Genomic DNA, 24,578 nt, shown 5'->3' with positions numbered 1-24,578 from the left:
TGTGCTGTATCATGGTTGTTCCACTGTTGTGTAATATTGTTTTGTTACTTGGTTATTCCCTTCTTAAACCCTTTAGATGCTGTAATATTGCCTTTTGAGTATTTTGCAGTGTCTATACTCACTGCAAAAAAAAAACCCTTGTCACAAAGTGTTAGAACACATTTTAGCAAATTGTTTTTTCATGACAAATCGCTTTTAATACTACAGCTCCGAAATGGTCTCCGAGATAACATATCGCTGCATGTTCCGAAATCCCAGAGCCACAACGAAACTTTTATACGGTTTAAACGTCCTGGTTTTTACGATGTTTTATTCAGACGTCGCACTAAAAATCATGGCCAGGTTTCACTTCTTTGGCTTTAAAGAAGGCCCCCAATAAATCAGCAAGCAATTCCCACTCTAGGCACAAACAAGATAATGATCATGCATTAACCTTTAACACAAGAGAACGAGCGTCCACTGAAAAGCAAGAGCTGAGGAACAGTGTGCAGCATTTATCAGGGCAGGTTCACATCTTTATGAATACTGCAGGTACGTACACTGGCCCAGCTAACACAAAATGTCCTCACAAAACGTACGATCATATCATATCTGATCGTAAACTGTGTGCAAGAACACATGAACAGGACTGTGCAGAAACGTTACAAATAGGTAGCATTCATCATCACATACACCTGGGACAGGCACAAAATTAGATGTCTGCACGTGTCACAAATCCCATACTGGTTTTTCGTAGGAACATTTTTAAGTAAGAAAGAATAATTTAAGAAAAGTTTCGTTAATGAGGCCAAATGTTGATGCCAATGTTACAACATTGACAAAACATTCCAGTAACACTGTGACAACATTCTGCGTTAGCTGGGGAGTGGGGGGGGGGGGGGGGGTAGGTAACTTTGAGCCAAGTAACATGGTGCCATGTCTGCTAAGTGATTGCAATGTAATGTACTGAGGGCAGAATGTTTGTTTTAGTAAAGTGTAATGTCACATGAAGGTGTTGTAGTGGCGGACTGCGTGGAGGGGGTCTGCCATACAGATGAGGCGCTAAATTGTTATGTACGCTTAAAATACCAAAGTGCAACCAAATTCTCCTTCGTTTATCACTTTCTTCATGAAATTATTCGGTCATTTCCCCCAATGAAAACTGTTTAGTGTTGAGAGACAGTATCATTACTACATAGTTGTAATACTCTAGTATTATTATTATTATTTTATTTACTAAATTTGACTATTCCTTAATGTTTAAAAAAACCAAATCAGCCACGTCTGAAATTTGAAGTTCAAATTACAATGAGTTGACTGGGTGGTGGTTTGCGTTTCTAACAAAAAAATAAATAAATAAAGAATCAGTTGCAAAAAGTTGTCAAAACTAAAACGACAAAATTGGGTTAAGAAAACAAAATGTTTAACCCCCGGGAAAGCAAATAAAAGCATCGGAAAGGTGATGGAGATTCATAGAATTTCATCATTTATTTTCTGAGAAAACCCAAAGAATTTATGGTACGCTGTCTTTGATTTGTTTGCTGGCTTTACAAAAAAAAAAAAAAAAAAAGATTTTCCGTTACCTCTCGTGCAAAGCCCCTTCGCTAGCGCGAAAACGGCAAGCCCAGAAATCCAACCCTCAGCCGAGGAAACCGATCGCACCCTCGCCTGCTCTCTGCAGTGGCGAGGACATCACGTTCTGTAACGGAGTCATGTGACACTGCCTGCCAGCTCACATCTCCGTACTCGCAAATCTGAAAATGTGATTCTGCTCCGTTCGAATTACACATAACAATTCCTACACAAATTAAGGCAGTTTTCTTTTTTTTTAATACGTTTATTTATTTTTTTATTAAGCATTCTGGCCAGATGGTATGAAATAACACGGAATGCTAAGCCAGTCACAAACACACGCATGTGCTGCTCAGTGTTCATATGCTAGTCTGCGATGTATTCGTTACCCTGGTGAATACCCTAAGCAATATTATGCCTGAGAAGAGTATGTGCTGCACACTAAGAAACCTTCAAACCACATAAGAGAAGTCATTTAAATGAAGAAAAGGGCAGTGCAGAATGTCAATGGGATTCCCGAGCCCGGTTATTAAAGTTCTAGAGGCCAGGTGGTCTCCTTGTTTACATTGTGACTCTGCGCTTAATTGACCAATTAAAGCGCTCGATTACAGGATTAACTCGCCTAACAAGGCTTCTTGTCTGGGTTCTGAGTTTTGGTCGATTTTAAGGTGAAGCCAAAAGCCAGCCAAACCCTGATAGCTCTGCTCTACCCGGATCTATGGAATCAGACAAGGCCGAATTATGACCGCTACTTCACAAGTTTAAATGATTTCTCTCAAATTTGGTTTCTGAAACTATTTCCCTCCCTGTTATAAGGAAATAATATATAAAAAAAATAGATAACAGGAAGTTCTATAACATCCTAGACCCACGTGAGCTATTGAGAGCAGTGAGCATGTTGTCGTGGTGTGCAGACTGCATTAATTTCTCTCCCCAGACTGTTTTCCTGCACCTCCTTAAGCGACTGGATGCGTGTGCAGACCCTTCTGTAAAAATCCTTTTGCCATCCTCGCTGCACCTCCTTACTCAGGGAAGAGTCCGCTAAGAGCAGAACAGCACGTTCTCCGTTTCGAAAGGACATTTGCGATTAACCTTTCGGAGGAGGGAAGGCGGGGAGCCTAAAACACAGTTATCTTGCTGGAGGGAAACCCGTCACTTTGCAGGGTCAGGGAAATAAACGAGCTCGGCCAAGGCTGATTAATCGAACTCCGATAAGTCCACAGCAGAGGATTCAGGAGAGGTCCTCGCTAGGCCAGCCCTTTCTGAAAATCCCCTTCGAACAAACAGATCCCAGCAGCAAGTAAACTCAGACCGATGGCCACGTTACATTCTGAATAATTTTGCTTGATTTCAAGCTTCTTCTCCTCACAGTAGTTTAAAAAACACCAGTAATGTTTATTGCTAAGATGAAGCTGTTCAGTCTCTTTAACTGAATGCACAAAATATGATACATATTTACAAGTTTCAGTTCATTTGAACTACAATGCCGGTTAGTTACATCCACGAGATCGCTGAGATAAAGCAGAGCAGCTGTGTGTGTGTGTGTGTGTGTGTGTTTGCATGTGAGTGTGTGTGCACATGTGTGTATGCATGAACGTGTGTGCCTGCATGCATGTGTGTGTGTGTGTGTGTGTGCGTGCGTGTAGGTGTGTCTGTGTGCGTGTGTGTGTATATACGTGTGTGTGAAATGTGTGTATGTGTGTGTGCGTGTGTGTATATGTGTTTTGTGTGTGTGTGTGTGTGTGTGTGTGTTAGTCTCATCTTTTCCTCTTCAGGAAGGCCTTGGCCTCTTTCTTCAGCCTCTGAACATCCTCATCCTCTGATTCGGGCGGGACGTAATCCGAGTCTTCGTCCAGGTCCCCGCTGTCATCGTTAATGAAGCTGTCATCGTCCCCCTCATCTTCCTCGCCGTCGTCTTCATCATCCAAGCGAGCCTTTTTACCTACAGTTAAATGTAATGTAATCATGTTGTTTGAGCCGTTTATGGTTTCTGGTAGCCCTTGAGAGAACATTAACTTTGGTATTCTCCTACAATCACGCGTCTGTGGTTTTCTTCTTATTATTATTATTTTAAAATCTGACTGTAATGAGCAAGAATCAGCATGCACTCACAAAGGTCTAATATCTATCAGGCATTGTTCCACGATGTAAAAACTGCGCTTGCTTCACTGACACCTGCTTCCCAGTTTGCAGCTATAAATATGCATGAGTTTCGGAGATGGAACTTTTTTTTTTTAATGATACATTTTTAATAATGTCACGACAACAGCAAGACCCAAGAGCCGAAGCGGCCTTTTCCCGTCCCCCGCTAATGGGCCCGCGTAGCCGAAGAGCGGAGCGCCGATCCTCACCTCGCACCGCGCAGGTGTCAGCGCTTCCAATTAAGCTACGCCCGCCAGAAACCTGCCGGGGCCAGCTAACGGCCGGCGGCGTCTGGCCGCGGTGCGCCACGTCCTGTACGCCACTCCTAAGCCTTCTGATGACGTCCATTTTTTAATTATTCCTCCACGGGGGAAAGCGCAAGGAACACGCAAACCCAGGACGCCGTGCCACGCGATGACTCACGCGCGCGCCTCACCAGCGGGAAGGGAAAAGGGGGGAAACGCGGCCGGCTCGGGAGGCGAGCGATAAATCACCTCGTAATTCGTTGAGACGAAAGAAAAGGTCAGCCGGTCTCCAAATCCGGTCTGCCACTCCCGTCGGACGACAGCGCGAGAGGAGGCTGGGAGTAAATCGCGTTAGGGGATATCGATCCTATCCCGCGAAGTTCCCCTCGGCCCGTTCGTAAACAGGGAGTCGCCGTGCCCCAGGGCAGTGCGGGACGGGGGTTTGGACCGAAACTGGTCCTGGTCCTGGTTCGCTGCGGTCGCAGTACGGAGACAGGGGGCGGGTCTCAAAGCAGCCCAACCTCATCGAAAAGCTTAGGGACGTTACTCACCATGCATGACACAGCGTAGCAGGTACATAAAAAGCTAGTACAGACAAGGTCCTGCTTACAGCAAATCCAACAGGTGTTGGAGTGTACTGGGAGTTTGAAATAAACTCATAAGTAAAGAAGAGTTATACCCAGGAAGGCCACCAGGGACTTTGGGCCCCATGAGAAGATTTCACTGGGGACCCCAATAATATTTTTAATGTTTTCAGGGCCCCGGGTTATGCTGAGATGAGAAACGGGAAGCGTACCTGGATCCTGGGTGTGCTTGTATTCCTTTTTGTGCTGCGGATTTTTCCTGAAAGACAAATGAGAAATTATATGTTTACAGCCACCGGAACAAACACGAGGCGCGTGGGCGACAGGAAGTAAAGCTCAATCAGAGAATCTCAACCTTGAAGAGCCTATATTCAATCGACCCAATCCCCCACTGCCTGATAAGTGGTACTCCAATTAAACAGTGTGACAGGCTAGGATGACAGGGTACTCATTTCTCTCAAAATAGTGCATATGTATCTGGGTTGGTAGATGTCAAAAAATCCATTGTGGGCAAAATCCTAACTGTAACTGTCTATGCAAACAGCTTCAGTGCAGTGTAATGCACATACGCTACAAGGGCCAAAAGTATGTGGACACCTGACATCCAGCATCTCATCTAAACTGATGGGCATTAATATGGAGTCGGTTCCACCCTTTGCTGCTATAACAATCTCCACTCATCTGGGCAAGCCTTATACTAGATGTTTGGAGCACCGCTGCAGGGATTTGCTTCCTTTCTTGCCAGAAGAGCGTTAGTGAGATCGGGCACTGATTGGGGAGATTAGGCCTGACTCGTAGTTGGGATTTCCAATTGATGGATGGGGTTGGGGTCATGACTCTGAGAGAGGCCAGTCAAGTTGTTCCATACCTATCTCAACAAAACCAGATACCTTTATGTCATATAGAGTATTTCTGTTTGCCACATATTGTAGACCCACTTTTTTCCTCACTGGCACTTGGTGGTGACCGCTGTTGTACATCCTTGAGTTGCACTATGTGCTGCTTGAAAAGTAAGCTCCAGTTGAAAATGAAAGGCAAACACGCATTTTTTTTATTTAGCGCATCTGACACGACGATGTGCAATCACCCCATAAACCTCAGGTGTCTGTCAGTCACAAAGCAAAACGACACAACAGTGTTCCCATGGCAACACATCATTGTTTGAGGGGGAAAAAAACCTCAGAACAGAACCCTATAATTACGCGGTCTTGACTTGATCATTACTGACCCAAAGCAGAGGTATCATCTGTTTTGTACATTCTCTGGCTGATCTATCCAGGGCTCATGGTGGCGAAATTGCCGTAAAAGACACAGAAACACAATGGAGAGCCAATAATCCCTGACCCCCACGGCACTCAACAACACAAAGACTCTCGCACGTAGACGGCTCATCTCGGCAGTCGCTCCTCCGTAAACGAAAAGCTTTTAATGCAGCGCGTCGGCCCTACGCCGCGACTATTGCGGCGTTTTCGAAGCGATGAAAGTCTCTCCTCTTTTTTCCCATCCGCCTTGCTGCCGATGCTCAGTGACTGAGCTGGTAAAAAAAAATCTCCGAGCCGGTGTGACGGGAGGAGATGGGAGCCCCGTCCTGCGGGTGGTCCACACTGACCCGGCTTTCTGGCCTCTGCGCTCTGCCTGTAAATACTGAAGGACTTGCCGTCCGGGTCAAATTGACCCGTTCGAAACTTTTAGTAAAAGAGGAATGACACTTCTGACGGAGAAATTCCACAACTAGTAGGCCTAACTAAACCAGCGTACATTTGGTTCCTGTTTTGCGTTTCTATTCATCGTCTGTATTTATTTGTATGTATTTTTTCATCATCAAGACAACGATGGAAAATAATTGAATGTCAGTTCAATATCAATAATCTACTGCATGAAAACCTTGATTCATTTTAATTTTTCACATGATTTATGCCGCCCATGCCTTATGGTGGATCTTTTATATAAATCAAATCTTTATCACAATAAAATGACACTTCCATTGTGAAATGTGATATGGCAGAGGTTAATTTAAATTTCTATAAATGTGCTACTCAGCAGGGTAAAAAGCTCATCTTGTGAGTTTTATTTGTTTTCGTAACCCTGCAGTTATGAAACCAGAAAAGTAATCATAATCATAATTGAAGTCAACTGCCACACATCTATTGCAGAAAAAGAAAAAAAAAATCAATTATGACGTGTGCTTTGTAGTAAAAATAAGTGGTGTAGAGGAAATCGAGTCTCTCTAGCCTGTGAAGGAAGAAACAGTTATTCACTGATGTATCACTGACTGACAGGATGCTTGTACACAAAAAATATTGATTTAGGGCTTAAAATTCAATGAATGGGCTTTATCAAAGGGGGTCTGGCAAAGGGTGGGTTCAAGTTCCTTGGAATGAGAATGCAGAAGTTAAAGTGAGAAATTCAATCATTTAGAGAAATGATCTTCATGCTTCTTATCAGCTGAACAGCCTGTTCTCATTGGTAAAATGCATTTATGCGGTCATCCATCAGCTGCCATTAAAGAAAAGAGAAAAACTAATAAGACTGATTCATCACACTGCAAACAGGAAAATTAAATAGAAAAAACTAAACGCTTAAAGGACAACATTTCTCTCTGTTTTTCTCATTCCATTGGCTCTTTAACCCTTTAAGGTGTGAGATCTGGATGTTCTAGCTGAACATTCAAATGCTGAAGTAACAATTACTGCTGGTAATTGAACAGAGTTCTAGAACAAGTTATAGATAATGGATGGATGGATGGATGGAGAGTTCTAGAACACTGACTCAGAATTTTGAGGAGAAAAAAAAACTCCAAAAAGCTTACTCTTCAAAGGGTTAAAATAGTCCTGTCTCTGTGACAGTTAATTTTAATAAAAACACATTGTCAGCTTAGAAAAATGGCAAGTTACTCTTGCACACTAAGCACCGTCTGACATAAGTAATTCATTAAGACCTGCTAAATCTAGGCATGCTCTTAAAAGTATTGATATCAAAATGAGGCCAAGTTTCAACAAACAATATTGGCTATCTTAGCTTACACAAATTAAACAAGCTCTATTGTGAAGCAATGCTTTCCAAAATTATTCCATGTAACTTGGCCCTGTATTTTTCTTGTAGAATAAATTGTAGAAGAAATTGTAATTTCTTCTACAATTTATTATTTTAAATTGTAGAATAAATTATACTATTGTACTTATTTGGCTAAACTTTATCTGACCCACAAACATACAGCACTTTAATGGAGCAAACATTTATCTGAATAGGTTTGTAAGATTCAATATTTAGTTAATAAGCCTAAATATTCATAATTTTATCTATATTTATTTATTAATTCACCCCCCCCCCCCTTATCTTTCTCCAGTGAAGTTTTTTTAATAAACGCCTGTTTGTGAATGAAAGTTAAATGCCGCTAGAAAGATTCCCCCATGGGGATAACAAAGTATTCTATATATTTAGCTATCTGTGTACAGTGTTATCTATCTGGTTAGCTAATCTGGTACAGGCAATGCTATATTGCTTTTAAAGGTACAAGCTAAACGCCTTCAGAAGAATCATCAGATGGCCTCTGACTGGCCTGCTCCTAGGAGTAACCATAGCAACAGGTCATAACGGTTGATTCGCAAAACCAATAGCTGAGGTTAAAAAGGGCGGCCTATCTGGTGAATATCTTAGTTGCAAAAAGTAACATATAGGTAAGAATTGTATGTGTTTAGGGGTCTTGTGTTTATTAAAGTTTGTAAATATTCACGTTGTCGGCGGAAGTCGTACATAGCAGCCATTTGTAAGCAGGGATTGGTGAACTGCAGTGTCAATCATAATTTTCTGACGGTTAATCGGCTACTTTCATCAGATGTTGTTTCTGGCAGATGCAGCTAAATGTCTGGTGGGGAGAATTATTGATTGCAAGACTCAGCGGGAAAAGGAAGAAGGAAAAAGCAAGTTTGGGGCTCTATCGTGCAGACGTGTGGCATCGTTTTGCATCGGAATTCTGTGTTTACAGAAGGCACAGAAGTTAATGTTCTCAAGCCTTCCAAATAAGGAAGTCCAACTTCCATCAACAAGAATCCTCTCCCCACTGCCTTCTGCATTAGAACGTTCTGCTGACAGAGCGAGCACCGAGAAGAAAACCGGAATTCGATGACGGCAACTCGGAATATTGCAAAGAATTTTTAATTTAAAAAAAAATTTTTTTTCAACGAATCCATTTTAGCTGGAAATAAAAGAGAGGCCTCAGCCGTCATTATTATCCTGAGCGGGGATCATGAAAGGACGCCATGACACGCGTTTAAAAGAGTAACTACAGGCACCCTATTAAGAGAGGAGAAAGGGGCCGCAATTAAGAGCTGAGGAAGGAAGTGATAAGTGGCTCCTGTTAGCGTGGGGGCTGGGGGAGGGAGAGGGGGTGACAGGACTTATTCTTTGAAGGACGCGTTCGGGTTTCCGCCATTTGCTCTCGACATCAAACCCTTGAAGGCGAATGGCAGGTTCGCCCAGTGCTGACCTGACCCCGTACGGTCAGCCTGTTGAATGGGATGAGTCAATGAGGCTGTTCTTACAATTCAAAACGCAATCATTATGGGGGGGGGGGTGGGGGGGTTTGGGGGGGGTGGGGGGACACACTGACGTATTACATTTGGAGTGCGCTGCTTTCAGAGGAACAGGATAAAAGGAGGCCGGGGGGAGGGGGGCAAACATCCATCCATGTGCCTACGTGAGTGTCAGCAGCTCCCCCCTCTGCATTCGCTTTCGCAATCCCTATTTCTCCCTATCCTCCATCAGCAACCTCGCCTAGGGGGGCAGAGAGTAGCCGTAGTCGAGTCTGGGCTAGACTACAGAACACAACGGAGTGCCTCGGGCCTTCGAACAGCCTCATCCCATAGGCTCGCCTGCCGATTGGCTCCCGCCCGCTGGGTACACACCTGGCCAGACTGCCCGGTTACCTGACTGGGGGGTAACCTAGCAACAGTGCGCAGGGCCGGGAGGCCTACCTGTAGCAGGAAGTTCCGTAAGGACACTCCGGCCTGTCGTCATCTTCCTCTTTCTCCTCCTCATCTTCTTCCTCCTGGTAGTCGCTATCGCCTGGGTGGCTGCTCTCCTTGAAATGAACCGGGTTTTTCCTGACAAAACCGGAGAATCTTATTTATTTTTAAGTATAATTGACAAATAAAAATTGCATCAGCTCTACTTACGACTCACCTTAAGAATTTGGATAAAGAGGAAAAAAAATCAATGTTTTTTTTCACAGCGATTGACCCTCCCATGAGCAAATGTGAAATGCTTGTTTCGTAAGCTCCTTAAGCTGTTCAAGGACTCAACAACAGAAAATGCGATAAATAAAATTCTGAATCTCATGCCACAAGAGAAAAAAATCATGGAGTTCAAATGTTCTGAACTCAGCTATAAAGACACTGAAGTCTTAAACAAAGTCAACAATAAAGTCAAGCAAGATCATGTATTATTATCATGTATTAAACATTCTGTTCCTCTGACATTAGGCTTTTCCAAAATAAACAGTAACAGTTTTTCTGACATTCTGTTTGCAATTCTATCACTTTTAAAAGTCCAGCCAGCGAGCCGTTCCAAGTAAAGATCACGACTTCAATCAAACAACCCTGTTTTTAAATTTGCGTTAAACTTGACAGCGTTGCGCGAACCAAACAAGCGAGAACAAAACAAGGCGGAGGAGGAGGCGAAGACCCGACCAGGGCACGGCGGGAGAGAAACTCGCCGGCGAACTGCGAGCGGGACCCGACGCGCGGTTGGCGCGGAAACTGTGAAGCCGCTAACGCTCGGCTAGCTCAGCCATTCGGTTTGACTGAAGCTGCCGCAGGCGCTGCTAGCGACGCCGCTGAAGTGCCGTTTGCTTCTCACTGGCTCGGACGCCGCGATGCTGCTCGCGGTTAGCGCCCGCTACCGGCCCGTGGGTTCCTAGCGAGCGCACCTAACTGCCCCCGACAGTCTGCCAGGGCACACGCCAGCACCTGTTCCATTTTAAGCGCCATTTGCTGAAATGACCGAAACTCAAATTAGCGATGCTGCCAGCCGTTAGAGCCCGCTACCGGTCTGTGGGTTCCTGGCGAGCGCACCTAACTGCCCCCGACAGTTTTCTAGGGCATGCGCCACCACCTGTCCGATTTTAAGCGCCATTTGGTGAAATGACCAAAACTCAATCTAGCTCAGCCCCGAATTTTTGCCGGCATCTAAAGGGTTAATTGGGTTAACTGTACCTGTAGCAGTCCTTCCCATAGGGGCAGGGGGGTCTGGGCGGGGCCTTGGCTTTGGCCTGGGAGGGGCCCGCCCTGCCGGTCGACCCCGCCCCTTCTGCGCTGCCCACTTCCTGTCCTCCCCCCGGCGTCTCTCCGTCCTGAGACAGGCTCTCCTTCTCCCTTCTGCCCGTCACATCCGCTCCTCTCTTCCCCTCCGGAGGTCCGGCCTTGGGGGCGCGTCCGCCATTTCTGCTCCCCTCCCCTTTCTCCGTGTCGGACCCCCGGCCCGCGTAGTCCGACGCCTCCCCCGACGCGTCGTTGCTGAGCCCCCTGGGCCGCCTGGTCACCGCTTCTGCTGACGATGCCTGCTGAAAAGCATCATTAACCCTTTGATCACAAATGATTGATTAGAGTGTTCTTAACTGAACATTCTAACGCTGATGTCACAATCACTGCCGGTAACTGAAACCAATGGAGTTCTGGAACACTGACTTAGAATTCTGAAAAAAAAAAAAAAAAACATTCCCAAAAACATACTCTTCAAAGGGTTAGAATCCCAGCCCTCTTGGCATTACCCATGCTCACACACGGGACAAATCAAACGCAAACACTCTCACCGTTACTGACCGTTAGCAGACTTTAGCCTAGGTTTTTCCCTGCAGCATGATCCCATATCTCCTACTGTTATCTAGACTCTACTGCTGAAGAGGATGCAGTCTGTTGGAGGTAATTAGCCTGCTTAGCATACCTTTGCTCCCACAGTATCTGGCCAGTATACAGTCAAGTTCACAGGCTCACTCTAAACTTCAAAAAAATGCTAATAATTATATCGAGAAAATCTGAGTGAGCCTTTGCTCACACAGTATCTGGCCAGTATACAGTCCATTTCAAAGGCTCACTCTAAACTTCTAAAAAGTGGTAATAATTATATTGAGAAAATCTGAGTTTAAATAAAAGGGGAAAAAAATCTATTTTATCCCTATTACAATTCTGGGAGTGTCTGACAACTAAAACCCTCCCTCATTGGTCGAAGATATGACCCCCCCAGGGGACGCCCGACCCAGGTGTGGTCAGGATTTAAGGTCTGCGTTCTGAACTGAATAATTCCTGCCGTCTCTTTCGAGAAGCTGCTCCTAATTCAGCTAACCTTGGACTGCGCGTCCACTTCCTCCTCTTCCTCGCTCTTCAGCCTCTTCGCTCTCTTCTTGGGAGCCGGCTCCGCCCCTCTCCGCTCGGACTCCTCCTCCTCCTCCGAGGAGACCGACCTGTTCCTGCCCTTCCTGGGGCGGGTCTGCTTGGCCTGTGTGGGCGTGGCCTTCCCCTTTCCCCGCCTCCTGTCACCTGCACGAGAAAGAGCAAGCTGAGTGAGAACCCTGTTGAGACGTCCGTACCCGCCCCAAACAAATTACACCACAGGTGTCAAGATTCCGATCACAGAGGGCCGCAGTGTCCTCCGCCGGTTTTAGGACAGATTTGGGGCTTACAGGTCACTGTCACTGACCATGTTTCACATGGACACCGTATTCCGAACATCGCTAACGTTGGTCGCTGTCGATAGGAACGTCTGCTAAATGCCTGTAATGTAATGTAATGCAAAGTAATGGACAGAGCACTGTGGAAAAGCATTTGCACTGCAACATGGAACAAAGATAATTTGGGAAGGGTTTCGGCTGAATCGCGTTTTCTTGCAAAGCGGCTCAGTGAGTCTGACTGAACCCAAGCAGAAGGCTCACGGAAACCGAATTCTGTGACTGGAGCAGGGACCGGCACCGGGGTCCCGTTCCACTGTCCGCGCGGCCGGCCCAATCCGTCCGAAGGTTCCGGCTGACCATCGTCAGTTTGCACCGGGAGGGAAGCGGGTATCGCTGCGTGTGCGGTCCGTCAACTCCGCGCCCGGGGAGTCACCTTGACCGGCGCATCTCACCGTTACATTGGATGTCTCGAACCCATTTCACGCTCCCTCACCCCCAACAGTCAGAAGCACATGAAATATCTTCCAGTGTTAAAAAAAAAAAGCTTCCCCGAGACACTGATATTTAAACAAGTCACATGGTACAGTAAAAGTTTCAATGCAAAAATGGTCACTCTTGCTATTTAAGGATCATTCGCATCATCACCCTCGCACACACAAAATGCTATTCCCCCCAAGACATCATTTTTGCCATTAAATGTATTCATTTTATTTATTTATGTATTGATCTGTAACACACTAGACAGTTGCTAGCTGGGATATAATCAACATGTTTATACATTTTTCAGCATATGTTCACCTGTCGGCACGGCGGCAAACAGAAACCAGGGTGACGCACGGAACAACAATAATAATAATTTGACCTTTTCGTATAAAATCCTCTATTTTCCGGCACAGGTGCGCCGCACCTCCCAAAACAATCAGCATTTCTGCTACCCCACGTCTCTGTTCGATAAAAAGAAAAACTACCGCATAAGGTTGGGGACAATGTCTCTGAGGGAAATCGCTGAAAACCAATCTGAAAAAAAGGAGCGCTCTCCCAAAATGTAACTCCATTATAGTTATTGAAATTTCAAAGCAGGCTTTTGCAGAGCCATGGTTTCAGTGCTGAGCTAAAATTGATATTATGAAGTTATTTTAGTCCCCTTCCTTTAGGAAGGATTTCAAAAATGTCTGCACTAAAGTTTCACAAAAAATCACAAAAAAAAAATTAAATAAAAATTTCTCTCCAAATAGGTGAGTAGATGGGTTGTTCTTACGGAAAATATATGCAGCACATTTTGATCCTTCATTAGTGAAGGCACATTTCTCTTTTGAGCCCAATTAAAACCAACGAGTGGCGAGCCAATCGCAATTTCAGAGCGGGTTTCTCCGAACGTTCTTCTCCGTTCTTTCTGCAAAGTCACTCCTTTCGCAACATGCTAGTCAACGTGACTCCCTCTTTTCAGGACAAGCTAATTACCCAACACCCGGGGGGCGAGAGAGAGAGAGAGAGAGAGAGAGATTACCCTGTTACAAAACGTGATCCTCGGCTTGTCCTTTCATGCGTCCGACACATTCAATCAGCTTGTGAAGGCCTCTTGTTCAATGGCTATTACACCTATGTTGTGGTACAGCCATAACCCAAGGGCTGGCAGTGATAAGGACATTGTTCCTTTATACGTCGGCTAAGTGTACAATTGCAGGACCCTTAAATTACCTTGTATTACATCTTAAATGTTGTAGTTCAAATGAGCTTGACATATGAAAGGGTTGGGGGGGGGGGGGGAAGGGATGTTCTGGTGTCTCTCAATGACATGTGGTGGGGAGGGCTACAAACATTGCATTGTCAATAGCAACAGAAATTTAAAGAGGACAGAAATTGTGTGGTAGATGGAAAATAAGATACGTGCCTGCGTATTGAGATAATTACACTGCATTAGGGGTATTTTATCATGCAATTTTATGCAGAGGGACTACCACAGATTTTGCTTTATTTATTTATGTATTTATTTCTTTCTTTATTTATTTATTTATTTATTTATTTATTTTTAACAGGATATCCATTTATACAGACGGATGATTACTGAAATAATTCAGCTTAAGCATTCTTGTTCTAGGGCACAACAGCAGTGCCCCTCCTAGGAATCGAACTTGCAACAACCCCACTTCCCTACCCATTACACCACAATGCCACCCCGGAGAGGGTAAGAACTGTCTGTCTCAGGACCTGCTTTCATAATTAACACACGAGTGAACAGGTAAATTGTGCACTTTTCTGTTAATGTGAACAGCACCTAAATTACATCTCTGAACCCATTTTGGCGAAGCTAAGTGCGTACATAATGCACGGCATGGGGACTCAAGCAAACTAAATCAGCTAATGTGTACTTGCTCTTCTCACTTATTTGCCATACTCTCATAAACAACTGGAAAATAAATCAAATCAAACAAAAAACAACCAAAAAAATGTAATGGATAAAATACACGGTCTGGCGTTTGAGTATTCCTGAAACTATGCTTTACAGGCCCTTTTGGATCCCTACCATGTAGCCCAGAGCAAAATATGACAGTAGTGGCAGGGGGTAATTCATAAGCGCATCAGAGCTCTGTGATGCATAAATTCCATCCACAGAATCTCTAAGTGATAGCTACTGAAATGAAATGACACTGAGCACGTATGGGTCCACACACACGCATGCAAGCACGCACACACACACAAACACAAAAACACACACACGCGCGCACACACACACACACACGCACACACGCACACACACACACAAACACACACGCACGCGCACACACACACGCACACGCACACATACACGCACGCACGTACGCACACAAACACAAAAACACACACACACACACACACATGCACACACACACAAACGCACACACACATGCACACACACACGCACACACACGCAAACACACACACACACAAAAAAAACACACACACATACACACACACACACACACACACAGATTCATGCTGAACCACAGCGGCAGACGCGGAGATAGCGTTGCTATACAGCACAGTGGCTACAGCTGATGGAACTCTACGCCTTCACCACACAACTCTTCAGCCTTTGTGCCCTCCGTTGGAATCTTCCTTTTTTCTTTCCTGACACAAGAGCACACGAGCACGCTCGGGGCGTCTCCATATCCGACTCCCGTGTCCGCGACGTGCGTGTCGGAGACAAAGATCTCCCACAAGGCCAGAGCCGAGCGGAGAGCTCATATTGTGTTTTGCTCCGTCAGACACATGGAAACGCTCTGACGTCTTCAGGGGAGGGGTGAGCAGCACCAATTCAATGTCACGGATTCCTGCGAGCTGGAAATATTAAGAAGATTATGCCGATAGCGTACGAGAGCCAAGGCGCAACGCCGCGACCCTACCGAGGAGCTGCCCGTTTCTTTCAGGGGGGGAACGCTGAGGGAATTATAATTAAGTAAATACAACCTCCAACATGGACAGAGATCCGACCCGCTGGCACACAAGCACAGTGTTGTGATCGATGCTACTGCGCTGAGCGTAGCCGACGCTGGCACAAGGGTTGCCTGCGGACCTCATCGCAAGTCCCCGTTCAGCATCGCATGAACGCTGCCAGACATGCTAGACATGACTGTGAACAAACGTCTCAAAGACTGCATGCGCACAGGTCATGAGCAGTGTTTCAGACTGAAGGACAGATGGCAAACGATTAAAAAAAAAAAGTCACATAAAATGAACAAGCCAGCTACATTAGCAAAACAAGCGTAACATTGAGTACATTGCCACAGAGATCTGAACAGATCCCACAGTTAGAGAGGTAGCTAACACGGGTAATAGTAAACTACTTCTTTTTTCTTTTTTTTTACAATGCCTGGAGATAATCCGTCCTGCCTATATACATATTCACTTTATTCAGATGGGGAAAGCAGAGACGGTAAGGGATACAGACAATCACAACACAGAGTGCACCAGGGCTGGGATTCGAGCCCCCTACTACACAAGGGGGGGGGGGGGGGACCAACGGACCATTCCACCCAGTCTCAGCACAGAACTACTCATCACTTATGGCTATGTTCATCTCTCCATATCTTCCATTTTACATTCCTGAGCTCGGATTGCCTATTTCACCAGCGAGTTTAACTTCCTCTGACTGTAACCAGCCTGTTCTTATCATCTGCTCTGGTAGATTCCCTCATTACACTTCTGCTCCTTTCACACACTCTTTCTTAACTATTACACCAGGCCGGCAAACAGAAGGTCCGCCCCCCCCCTCTCTTTCATCACCATTTGAGTCTTCTGGGGGTTCAGGTCTGGTTTTTTGCCCAGTTTCCTTCTGTATTTTCTCTGTGAAGTGTCTTTGTGACAGTGTCTCTGTTAAAAAAAAAAAAATTAAAAAAAGGTGCTAGACAAGTAAAAGTGAAATTGAATCTTTGAGGAACAGGTGGACCGGGACAGCTGGCGAGTCCCAGAGGAGCAGAGCTGTCACACACGCGCGGGGGTGAGGGGCGGGGGGGGGGGCAGAGGGGGGTACCTGTGGAAGTGGAGGGGCTGCTGACGTCAGAAGCTATCTGCATCATCCAGGCGGGCAGCACCCTCTTCCTCTGCTCCGGCTTCGGGCCTAGCTCTCTACTCTCCGGCTCCTGCAGTAACAGGAAACAGACCTTGGCATAAAAAGGAAGCAGAAATCACCCCTTCTTTTGCTCCACATTTCCAAATAATGACATAAATGCTGGCTGACCAGAGCGCTAAACCGGGCACTATCACATCACAAAAAAGAAAAGCGCATACAATAAAATGCTTTGTTTTCAGTATTCATATATATTATCCTGACAGAGTTCACCCTGTCATACCACTTCTGACCAGGCAGAAGCTAACAGCTAACAGCTAATGGTTACCGGCTAACAGCTAACGGCTAATGGCAACCGGCTAACAGCTAATGGCTAACAGCTAATTGGCAGTGGCTAACGGGCAGCGGCTAACGGCTCGCTGACCTGCTCCTTGGTAACAGTGGCTTCTTTTTTGTTGCCCTCCTCTTTCTGCCGTGAGCTGGACGACGTGGGCTCCGCCTGTTGGTCCTGGGTGCTGTTTTGGGTCGGCTCACCCTCCCCGTTGAGTTCAGGGGAACACAGCGGCTCTTCGTCATGTTTTGCGGAGGCGGGGGGCGCGCCTGCAACAGGCTGTTCCTCTTCAAAAGTCAGACTATTCCTGTGAAAGGGTTCACATCAAATGAGCTGCCTTTCGTGGCATTTGAACTCTGAGTAACACGTTTGGTTTGGATTATGTTCTAAATTCAGCCTGGGTGTGTTATTTTGTTCTGCATTATCTGGACATTTTCACGCCCAAAAATGACTCAACAATCATACGCATACACACTCACAGTCCTTGCACTCGTAGCGATAACTGACAGCACAAAAAAATGTTTGGCAAAAAAAACAATTCAGCCTCAGAAACTTTTAGGGTCTGTAGATCAGTACGGCCTTATTAATCAGGGTCTCTAAATCAGTACGCCCTGATTAATCAGGGTCTGTAAATTAGTATGTGCTGTGATTAATCAGTCTCTAAATCAGTATGGTCCGATTAATCAGGGTCTCTAAATCAGTATTCTCCGATTAATCACGGTCTCCAAATCAGTATGCTCCAATTAATCGGGGTCTCTAAATCAGTATGCTCTGATTAATCGCGGTCTCCAAATCAGTGTGCCCCGATTAATCAGTTTGTAATAAGTAATCACATTCCTGAGGGATAGACAAGTACCGGGCAACTGCATCAAAGCCATCCGATTTATTCCAGATGGTCAAGCGCCAACCTGGTGCGACGAACAGGCAAGGCGCCCGGCGGCTACAAGGCGATACGGATGCTCCCTACTCCTACATCCGAGTAATTTACAGAGCTCTGGCTGAGAACGCCATTTGTGTGATCTTGAGTGTTTTGTTTTTCTGGACCGCACTTCAAACGGAAAAAGGACTTCAAAGACAACAGGGCACTAAACAAGAGAGAGCGATCGCGCTGTTTTCCAAACATCACAAATCTTGCCATGGCCCTTTATTTATTATTTCAATTCCTTACATGGAGGCGCTGCAAAGGTCTAGAGCATTCAGTTCACCCAGGCGTGGGTTCCTTTTTCATTTGCGTGCAATTCTGTCGAGTTTGAATCGAGATGAACATTTCCCTGTTTCTCAATCAGAAAGGAGATCAAACATGCACATGCCTTTTAAGCTCGAGGCAAATTGCACCACTTCTGAACTCTTTGGTCAGTATGAAGCTTAGGTGGGAAAAAAGCAGCTTTGTGAGTTTTGTGTTTACTTTAAAGTTTGACCTTTCTCCGTCTAAGCAGTACTTACGTACATGCGGATGAATTGCATACCAGAGACAAAACACGCATTTACGTCAGATTTCACTTCTTGGGAAAAAAAAAAAAGTTCCCTCTGTTTTAGTCAATGATTTGGAATCACAAGTTACATCTCTCAGGTCACCACCGTTAGGACAGAACAGAACAGAATACAATTTCTTCTCCAAGGGTACTCCAGTTTCCTCCCACACTAAAAGACATGTATGTCAGGTTAAGAATGCTCCTGCCATTGTCCATTGCCTTGACCAAGGCACTGGCCTCAGAACTGGAGTTGGTCCCTGGGCACTGCACTGTGGCTGCCTACTACTCTGAAGTAACTAGGATGGATCAAAAGCAGTGGAAAAATTACCCCATCCGGTCAAAAAAGTATTAAAAAAAAGGCAGCTAACGAGAGCTAGATGCTTCTGTGGATGGAGCTAATGTAATGTTAATCTAAGGAACCGTGGTAAATTTAAACCCACCCAACCCCTGCCAACAGGAGGTCTAATTCACTGTGCCCATGCAGATCAGCAGTCATGGTCAACTACTGACACAACTGGGCCGGCCAGTCTTTGCAGAAAGGACCTTTACTGACTACACAGGACTCGTGTATTCTTTCTGGTTCTCATATAAAATTATGCTCCGAGAAACAGGCGTGCTATTTCACAATGGTGTCATACACTGTCCCCAGCTGTCTTCTGGTAAGGTAATACAATTTACATTCTGGACTCAAGATAATACAACCAGAATGGTGTGCAGAAATGCCAATAGACTGAATGCAACAACCTTTTCTTTCAGATGTGTTGCGTCCTCGGTGTGAACACATTTCCCAGCACCTCAAACGAAATCTAGAACCCGCACGGGTTGTCCTCAACTCAATTTCACGCACACGGCTTTTGTTTTTGTCATTCGTACAAGCACATGAGGCCGTGGTTGCCAAAACTAACAAAAGGACTATGCAAGCAAACACAGAAAAAAATAATATAAAAATCATGTTTCTTTTTATTAACATCTGAGGTCAAAACACAGAGCGTTTCGGCATGGCCGTCGTCGTTAGGCCTGGGCTTTCAGGGGCCGGAACATCGAATGTTTCGAGGCAGGCCCCGAATATTTTGTCCAGCTTCGTCAAAATGTACCTGCTTGCGTCAGAGTGAGAGTGCAAAAGCATTAGAGCAACTAGCTAGGTATTTTTTGTCAGGTTCGTGTATACCCAGGGAGGGATGTCAGGCCAGGGCAGGGGAAGATACTACGGTATACAATTCGTGTTTAATTGTGCGGTCACTAATCCACGACGGGGTATTATGTTAAACAGTATCAGTTGTTTCAAATCCGCCAGCCAGAGAGTGAGCTAGCAAGCTAACGATATATCGAACTTGCCAGGAAGTCCATACACTGGCCATGCACTGTCCATATTTAAAATTTTCTGTCGGCGTTGTATGTCATTGAAAAGTAAGAGACTTGATATGTAGCTTGGCTCATTAGACAGCTTTCAGTCCATTTTTTCAGATGATATAGACCATTTGGTAATACACAGCAGATGTGGCTTACGTGTCCCACAGTTGACACTCTCTTGCTGATAAAATGGTTGCCAATGTCTTGTGCGGTAGGTGGTAAAACTACATCACCATTTAAGGGACCAATTTTCGATTTTTGTCTCGACTACTCACAAAGATTATAATTTTGCTCATTTTCTATACAAAAATCTTATTCGGTGTAAGGAAGTCCCCACTGTCCTCAAATCCTAGCAACGTCCCTGTTTTTCAGAAAACACTTTCAGGTTTTTGCTCTAGTTAAATGTCAAGAGCACATCAAGGAAATCTCAGGAGTCTCTGCTTATGCCAAAACACATCTTGCCCTGCAGCTTATCAAATCCTTGTGGTTGTCCTGGAAACGCTGCAGGTGAGGTCACACTTAGGCATTACAGGCAATCACAGGCATTTAGCAGACGCTCTTATCCAGAGCGGCTTACACATAGCATCTGGATGTATTCCAAAGCAATACCGGTTAAGTGCCTTGCTCCAGGGGTACAGCGGCAGTGCCCCACCGGGGAATCAAACCTGCAACCATTAGGTTACAAGACCAGCTCCTAGCCCATTACACTACACTGCCGCCCCTAGGTCATTGAGTGGAAGAGAGCGAAGGTACCTCTGAGTGTCCTCAGTGTTGACGGACGCCACCCTGTAGGTGTACTTCCCAGGCAGGAGAGAAAACAGGTTCCCGGGGCGCAGGGGGTGCCACCTGTCTTTCTCCAGGGGTTCCGGGGGGTCCCCCAGAGAAGGCTGATAAAAGCAGGGATTCTGATGGGTCTGAGGAGAAAGACAGAGAGAGAGAGGACAGCGACGTTAAGACTAGGATTGGGCAGTGAGACCAGATACTGTTATGGCACTGGTTCTTCCCATTCAAAATGCACGTAGCTCCTCTTCTTTTTTTTCCCAATTAAGACCCAGATAAGTGAATCTAATTAGCGATGTGTCTTTGAGAAAATGCGCCGTGAGACTCCGACAGCGACTTACAAAGCCAAACTTTTTTCTTTTTTTTTCTGCAGCAAAAATGAAGTGGAATACACAACAGATGCGAAGAAGCAAATACAGAAAGATGAAAGGACAAATCAGATGCGGCTTGGATTATCATCTGTCCGACAAAGGCACGAAAACACAGATGCGTTCCCCAGCTGAATTAGAACTGGTTCTTGCATTTCCCAAACAAAGAGGGAAAACCGTTGCAACTAGCATTACCAAAATAAAAACCTCCTTCACGCAATTTTAACAAGAAACAGAAGAACACCGCCGTTGTACCCTTGAGCAAGGTACTTAACCTGCATATATATGTGGCTGAATAAATGGATACTATGAAAAGTAAATAAATAAAAAAGCAACTAGCTCTGGATAACAGCATCTGATAAATGCCCTTAATGTAATGTAACTGAGCTCTCCCAAACAACTAAGTCAATGGTAAACAAAACCATTCAGCCAAGTGTGCAGCTAAATTAGAGTCAACAAGAAAAAAAAGACCACCGCATTGGTAATTCATCTAGCATTAATCTAGTAGGCAACATACAGCATTTTACCCAGCCAGCATTGCGTTATGAGCATCTGAACACACACTTTATAGGACAGTATATTATGACTACAACAATTACGTACATTCAACCTATGAAAATACTGGTGATGACAGCTGGTCACATGACTGCACATAGCTGCTTGGGGCTACTAATCAACCACTAGAGTCTTTGCAAAGGCTCTTGATTAGTAGAATCTGGTGTGTAACTGCTTGGTTGGAACAAAAGCCTGCACCCACACCGGCCCTTTTTGGATAAGATTGAGGACCCCTGCTCTACACAGTTAAAGAATTTGAAATGGACCCGTAACGCATTTTAATCTACAATCAGCCTGATGAAAATAATTGTAATGATGTAGAAATCGCAGGGTCAAAACCCCCCATCTAAACTGTAAACGCCTCTTAATGGATAAAATGTAAAACTCTGTACCAGGACTGCAGTAGTTTCATCTTTTTCTAACCCGAGTGTTAACATAACATTCCCCCCATACTCGCCTCGCTCCAAATGTGGCTAAAAAGACTAACGCAACACTGTCGTACTGTCCTCGGTCGTGGGAACAACCCGAAGGACTCGCTTGTTACGTTGCAAACGAGCCAAGAAAATTCACTCGCTAAGTGGAAATATCAGCAGTGCGTCTTGCTTTCATTAAGGACGCTCTTAGCCCCGCTTCTTCTGAAACTGTCAAAACAAAATATCTTACGTGCCGTTTAATACCGTGTCCAGGCTGACCTTTTTAGTTCTGATTTGCCAAAGACCTCGGTACATAACCGCATTTACAGGGTTGCAATGAAAATAAATGTACCGTAACATGACGTGCGCACACACTGCACCGGGCGCTGCACCAACAGCATTGCCGCCAAATCCCTCTCACAGCACGAGCCAGGTACCGCCCAACTGGACTGAACCCGTCACGGGCTTGAGATTGCTCTGGTATTAGTACAGCCACTATCAACTGCAGGCACTACTGAACACATTCATGCTGCCTCAATAAAATAAAATAAAAATGAATAAAAACATCAATATGATGGCTACTTCACTGAAGTCATAACTCTGTTAGTGGTACCACCATGAATATAACTGGAAATGGTACAATTAATTAACTTTGCTTCCATAATGTCATGTGTGTCAAATAACATTCCCCAGTCACTTGGCAACTTCCCCTGACGCAATATTTTCTTCAAAGGGCAAGCAGAAATGAGGAAAAGGTTGCCGTCTGCAGTTTTTTTCCTACTGACAAGGCAAACTCGTAAATGCTTTTACAGTGCAGGGGGGTGACCTTGCCACTGTCTTCGGCACTAATTGGTGTTTGGATTCAGATCCTGAAAGCAGCTCTTCTCAACTGTAGTCACTTAATGATAATGAAGTGGGCGGGGGAGGCGGGGGAAGACTCAATTCAAATAGAAACAAATAGAGAGCTACAATCTACATGATTTATACATCATCCAGAAGGGCATTCATAAAAGCATGAGCACAACCAGTCTTCTCACATGTTCTCTTGCTTTTAAATTCTTGCTCAAACTCATCATAGACTGCTGCAATGGTTTGAATAAAACATATTCAACCAGTCTATTTGTATTACATAAGTTAATCCTAATAACCACCCGAGTCCAAACTGCATTAATTTAACAATCAAACGCTTGGACACATCCCAAAATGTAAAGCAGTCTAAGCCAAACAAATCTAACCTAACTAATAATCGTAGGCTGTATCAACAGAAAGGTTAAGGCCAATCAGCACCCTTCCTTTCCTGTAAAAAGAAAGCAGAAACCAATTAAAAAACAAAATAAAAACCCAACTTGTCAAAACAATGTGGCTGAATATGATCCTATCTCATGAACTACACAAGAACTGGAACGTGCCCCCCTCCCCCCATAATCCACCTCTCTCTCGCTCCTTTCTCCAAATCGACATGCTACACCTTTAATGTTCTTTCCAAATACAATTCTACATCATTTCTGTTAATTCCATTGTCTGTTAATAGCATCGTTTAACACACGATACAGTGGGGGTTAAAAGGACACACCTGATAAGACCACATGTGCGCAGCACTTCTTCTCACTCGCCATCAAACGTCTGTGTCCTCTTTTGATTTTGGTAAAGAACAGAAATTTAGTAAAATGAGATCTTTTTAAGATGAAGTGTTACAGACACTCACACAGGACAATTCATTTGTGTGAAGTGTTCTTTACCAAACTGCATTTCCTCCTTAAGAGGAGTGAGCCATGCTTTGTTGTTAGATCTACCGTCTGAAGTGGATCAAATGGTATCATGAGTCCCCTTTAATGAGCACATACAGCAGACTGAAAAATGGAGAGATAACGGTTGCATTTATAAATTATATATATATATATATATATATAGAGAGAGAGAGAGAGAGAGAGAGAGAGATGGTTTTGTTGTTTTGTTGTTCACTAGGGAGTTCAGGCTCAGCTTAGCTTCTCCTGAAATATGATGTCAAAATAAAAATAAAAACAGCAAACTCAAAGTGATCCAGTGGATGCTTTTGCTTTGCTGAGGAGAAAGAGAAAAACAATCAAACCCAAATGTCCATTTGTATAGATCAATAATCAGAGATAATCCAAATCCAAGTACATTGAGCAATTTACAGTATAGCGCTTTTTCCCCTTTTTTCGAAGGGAGAATTTCAACCTGCTGTTTCAAGTAAAACCCGTAATGTTGCTTTTTAAGTATGCGTTTTGCAAGAATCCTGCGCTGCGTTGCTCGCTATTTTCCATTTTTCCATTTTACCAAAAAGGGCTGGCTGAGTAACTGAGTGAGTCAGATGCCAGCACATCAATCACAGGCCGAGGCCCGAGCTCAACTCCTACAGGCCCCCAGCGCAAAGCGAGGAGGGCGAACGGCAGCACGCAGCTGGTCTGCGGGAAACGGAGGTTCACTTTTCTGCCTAATGAGGTGGTTGTCCTTGGTACTGACATGCACAGCGCACACACACACTCTCTTTCTCTCTCACACACACACACACGCAAGTACGCACATGCGCACACACACATATGGATGCACACATGCA

The 24,578-nt window shown here is 44.8% G+C and overlaps 1 protein-coding gene across 2 annotated transcripts in view; it reads right to left on the bottom strand.

The window, feature by feature from the left end:
- Positions 1-2,479: 2,479 nt before the first annotated feature.
- The window catches only part of aplf (aprataxin and PNKP like factor), a 29,947-nt gene continuing 7,848 nt past the window's right edge, over positions 2,480-24,578 (bottom strand). The window contains exons 3-10 of one of the 2 annotated variants that reach the window (XM_064316627.1): positions 20,638-20,798; positions 17,156-17,369; positions 16,696-16,804; positions 11,861-12,054; positions 10,735-11,081; positions 9,496-9,624; positions 4,735-4,781; positions 2,480-3,493 (exon numbers count right to left, since the gene is read on the bottom strand). In XM_064316627.1, the coding sequence (XP_064172697.1) occupies positions 3,309-3,493; positions 4,735-4,781; positions 9,496-9,624; positions 10,735-11,081; positions 11,861-12,054; positions 16,696-16,804; positions 17,156-17,369; positions 20,638-20,798 (1,386 nt within the window). In that variant the 3' untranslated portion in view covers positions 2,480-3,308. The remainder of the gene's footprint in view (positions 3,494-4,734; positions 4,782-9,495; positions 9,625-10,734; positions 11,082-11,860; positions 12,055-16,695; positions 16,805-17,155; positions 17,370-20,637; positions 20,799-24,578) is intronic. The other variant, XM_064316636.1, reaches the window with a different exon arrangement.

Source organism: Anguilla rostrata, chromosome 2, assembly GCF_018555375.3.
Source record: "Anguilla rostrata isolate EN2019 chromosome 2, ASM1855537v3, whole genome shotgun sequence".
NCBI classification, from domain to species: Eukaryota; Metazoa; Chordata; class Actinopteri; order Anguilliformes; family Anguillidae; genus Anguilla; species Anguilla rostrata.
Note: the sequence above shows the minus strand (reverse complement) of the source record. Positions and strands in the feature narration are given on the sequence as shown.